Here is a 4,482-nt window from a genome sequence, read left to right on the forward strand (position 1 = left end):
GAGCATTGAAACATACACATAATGATATTTGTAATTGTTCTCTTCCAACCACTTTTTCTTTGGATATAAAGAAAACTCTATGAGATGAAAGCCATGCATGGTAGTACTAACTTGCCACAATTCTTCTCTGGCTCGGTCATAGTTTTGTAATCCTTTCCTATACTCCCTCTCTACCATCCTCTCCCATCTCCAACCACGTAACCCTTCCTGTTCCAGTACTCCAATTCTCTCCTTCATACTTTCTGTCCCCCACCTCCTTCCCGTGAAATCTTACCCACATTCCTCCTTACCAGTTTCCAGGCAACTTTGTATACTCCAATCTGAAAGCATGCATCTTAATATTAAAGCTAGCCTTTATATATGATAGAGAATGCATAGCATTTGTCCTGAAATGGCTCTATACCATAGCCATACTGATGAATATCTTGCATATCACCATAGAAACTTCATCTGGCAATGGATGAAGCTAGAGACAGAGACCCACACTGGAACACTGGACTGAGCTCCTGAGGTCCAAATGAGGAGCAGAAGGAAGGAGAACATGAGCAAGGAAGTTAGGACTGCGATGGGTGCGCCCACCCACTGAGATAGTGGGGCTGATCTAATGGGAGCTCACCAAGGCCAGTTGGATGATGGAGCTTGTGATCGAACCGGACTCCCTGAACGTGGCTGACAAGGAGGGCTGACTGAGAAGCCAAGGACAATGGCACTGGGTTTTGATCCTACTGCATGTAATGACTTTGTGGGAGCCTAGTCTGTTTGGATGCTCACCTTCCTAGTCCTGGATGGATGGGGGAGGACCTTGGACTTCCCAGAGGGCAGGGAACACAAACTGCTCTTTGGACTGGTAAAGAAGGGGAAGGGAGATGAGGGGAACAGGAGGGAAATGGGAGGAGGGGAGGAGGTGGAAATTTTTAATTAAATAATAAAAAAAGAAAAAAAAGTTAAAAAAAAAACGAATGAGAGCATCCAGTCTGTTATTTGCTTTCTAAATCCAAATACTTATAAAGCTTCTGGACAATGAACTTGTTTTTAGTCACATAGAATATAGTCAAAAGAATGTTAATATTAAGGAAGACATTACATGCTTAAAAGTTATTGATGATTAAGACTTCACACTACAATCATTTCATGCATGAAAATGAATTTTGTTATCTATGCAAAGTATCAATGTTTTCTTAAGAATTATTGCCTTGTGAGTGATTTAGTTGTTAGAAAGCAAATTACACATAAAAAGTTCAAACCAAAAATGACATGAATATATAATTAATTTTTCTACATATTTCTCTAAATAAAGTTAGTTGTTCAATACTGATATGAGTAGTTTCAGGGCTATTGTGAGGGACATGATAAATGGAGTAATGAAAAAATTTTTTAATTTAGGGGAATCTATCAATCTAGAAAACCCATGAATATTTCCTATTAATTCAGTATGCTAGAAGGAGATGAAAGAGATAGAGATTTCTTCCAAGAGAAAGAGCAACATAAAACAAGACACTGTAATTATATCAACATCTATTAAAATTTCCATGATTTGAAATCAATGGTAGATTCATATTCTAGTTGGAATGGTAAACATCTAATTTTGTATATACAATATTTAGATACACTTGTGAAGAAAGACACAGTGTCTTTCTTCTGAGAGAAAAACAATTTAAAAACCACTGCTGTGATAAATAACATTAATAAAATAATAAGGTGTGATATATATCCATAGTCATAATGCTGTATATTTAAACATAGCACCAAGGAGAGATAATATGAACTTGCACCTTACTATTAACTTTGAAGAATGTAACCAACACCCGTGGTTTCATTCTTTTCTATTCTTTAATATTTTCTGGCAATTCAATCAAAATTAGTACCAGTGCTTATATAACTCGGTTTAATTATAATTATGTTTAGATTAGTCAGAGGTTAGCCAATAAAAAGAGAAAGTGTATTAATGAATAAAGAATTTCTAAAGGAACAAAAGCAAATATAGTAAATTTGTGGAGTCAGGGATAAACAAGAAAATAAGAGACCAAGCTCAACACATGCCACTTTAAAAATGTTCCATGACAGTAAACATGATAATTATAGCAAAAAAATCAGTAGTTTGGTTAAACTTGTAACTCAAGGATATTACATGTCTGTCAACATGAAACACAAGGTTTTAGAATTCTTTATCAAATATTCCATAGGATTTAATGATGTGGCTATCAGATTAGTTTTGTCTCTACTATCCCTTCATTGCCATCTCTAGATGTCATATTTTAATTCCCACCTTTGACACCAATGTTCTGGTAAAATTAAGCTCTAATATATTGATACCCATTTCATAGCATCAGGTAACTTCCCATATTTGATACTTTTTGTCAAGGAAGGTATTTATGAGTCAGAACAGACTTCCGGAGTTGGTGCTCTCTTTGAATAATATGGTTTCCAGGGATCCAACCAGACCATCAGGCTTTAAAGTAGTGCTTGCTCTCACTGGCTGAGACAGACCTATAGCCCCCTCATAGCTTTGCACATGGATGCTCAACAGCATCCATGAAAAATGGCCACTCATTTTCGGAAGAGATTTGCTCTTTTGCTGAGCTTTTGCATAAAATGACTCTTTTGCTTATCTAATTAATTCTTATATTAAAGTGTTACTGAAAAACTTAATTTTGCATAATATGTCCTATGTCAATTTTTATAATCTGTGGTGCAATGATTGTTTACTAAATATGAGTGAAACAATATATGACACAGATTTTCTCCAATATTGAAGAAGAAATGAATGGAAATACTACAGTAAGAAATGTAGAGGCCCTAGAACTCTATAGACCAATAATGTTGAGGTAGTCTCTGTGGTAGCTCATGCCTTTAATCCCAGCACTCAGGAAGCAGAGGCAGGTGGATCTCTGTGAGTTTGAGACCAGCCTGGTCTACAAGAGCTAGTTCCAGGAGAGGCTCCAAAGATACAGAGAAAAAGTGTCTCAAAACAAACAAACCTAAAAAAAAAAAAACACACCACAATAATAATATACAAAAAATAACCAAAAAATGTTTTTTATTGTTGCTATTTTCAATAGTATCTTTACTTTAACATGGTAAATTTAAACATAGAGATGACTACTACATTCCCATGGATGATCCAAAGAACTAACAGTGTTTTTTTGCAAATATTTACATTTTTTTCTCCCCAGGGGACTTAGTAAAACTGTAACCCATTTTAGGAAAATATTTCAAAAGTATTTTCCTAGGATTACTTAATCTCTCTTTAAAAAGAATTTTTATTTAAGTACTTAAATATCTTATTTTTAAACCCTTTAAGAACTTAACAAATAGATTATTTTCTTTTCTGAATGAAGAAGAGGGAACTCAGTATTTGTGCTTTTTAGAACAAACACAGATCCTGATGCCCTCCAGTCACGCCATTCAAGGAATGAGCTATCTACACCGCTTGCCACACCTTTTGAAATGACCACCAAGTTTCACTTAAGAATCCTAAAAAACTTAATGATCATGTATTTTTAAACCAGAAAAAAATAATTTTAGTAAACATTTTCAAGTTCCATCATGCTGCTTTAGTGAAAATGGCCTTGAGTACATTAAGAAAGACAAACAAAAACCTAAAATTTCAAAATTAACATTTTGGATAGACATATAATTCTCTTTTAAATATGCTGTGAAAATTAAATTGTCACCTACCGTTGGACAACAGGAAAGTAAGAGATTCACCATTCAGACATCCTTTAATGATCAGGGCTCATATTTTATTAACATTATATATTTAGGACCTTTATGCTATTTTGCAGATGCAGAAATAGACATGTTTCATTTCCAGAACAAAAGACATGGCAGAGAATTTCAAATTACCTTTTTCAATGTGAATTCTTTTTGACTCATGTCCCATGTCATGACCAGCCAAATCTCCCTCCTTTGGCCCAGGAAGCACATTTGGTGATAAACCCATCAGCATCTGATTCATGGACAATCCATTCTGATGCACAGCTGTTAACCCCAAAACAAGGAACAGACACAAAAACATCAGAACATTGTGGTAAAAAAAATATCATAAACATATGCTACCCAAACTTTGAAATTATAATCCCTTAGTAATACTATTGGGAGATTGCTAGCCCATAGTAATCCTTTAGGATAAGCAGAAAACACTGGAAATAACTCCACCTAAATGTTTGTTATATAATCAAAACATTTTCCATGGTTAGAATAATGTGGAATATCCACATTAGTGCAACCATGGCCTATGAGGCATTCAATATTATGTTTTTGTGCATCAAGTTCTCTTCTTAGTATATAATTTCCCCCAATTTTAAAAAAACTATGATCTCAACAATTAAGTTCCCTTTAACACTGTCTGGTTAAAATGAGTGATGCCCCAGTGACCTGCCACAGTCAGTAGAGTTTTCTGTATTTAAAGAGCTGAAACCGTCGTCTCAGTATCCTTATTGTGTTTTACTTCATAGAATATGGTGTGCCATAAGAATCTCA

The 4,482-nt window shown here is 34.8% G+C and overlaps 1 protein-coding gene across 1 annotated transcript in view; it reads right to left on the bottom strand.

The window, feature by feature from the left end:
• The window catches only part of Dach1 (dachshund family transcription factor 1), a 362,276-nt gene that overhangs the window by 100,726 nt on the left and 257,068 nt on the right, over positions 1 to 4,482 (bottom strand). The window contains exon 7 of the mRNA XM_026788386.1: positions 3,847 to 3,981. Coding sequence (XP_026644187.1) covers positions 3,847 to 3,981 — 135 coding nt within the window. The remainder of the gene's footprint in view (positions 1 to 3,846; positions 3,982 to 4,482) is intronic.

This window comes from Microtus ochrogaster, unplaced genomic scaffold (assembly GCF_000317375.1).
Source record: "Microtus ochrogaster isolate Prairie Vole_2 unplaced genomic scaffold, MicOch1.0 UNK2, whole genome shotgun sequence".
NCBI lineage: Eukaryota > Metazoa > Chordata > Mammalia > Rodentia > Cricetidae > Microtus > Microtus ochrogaster.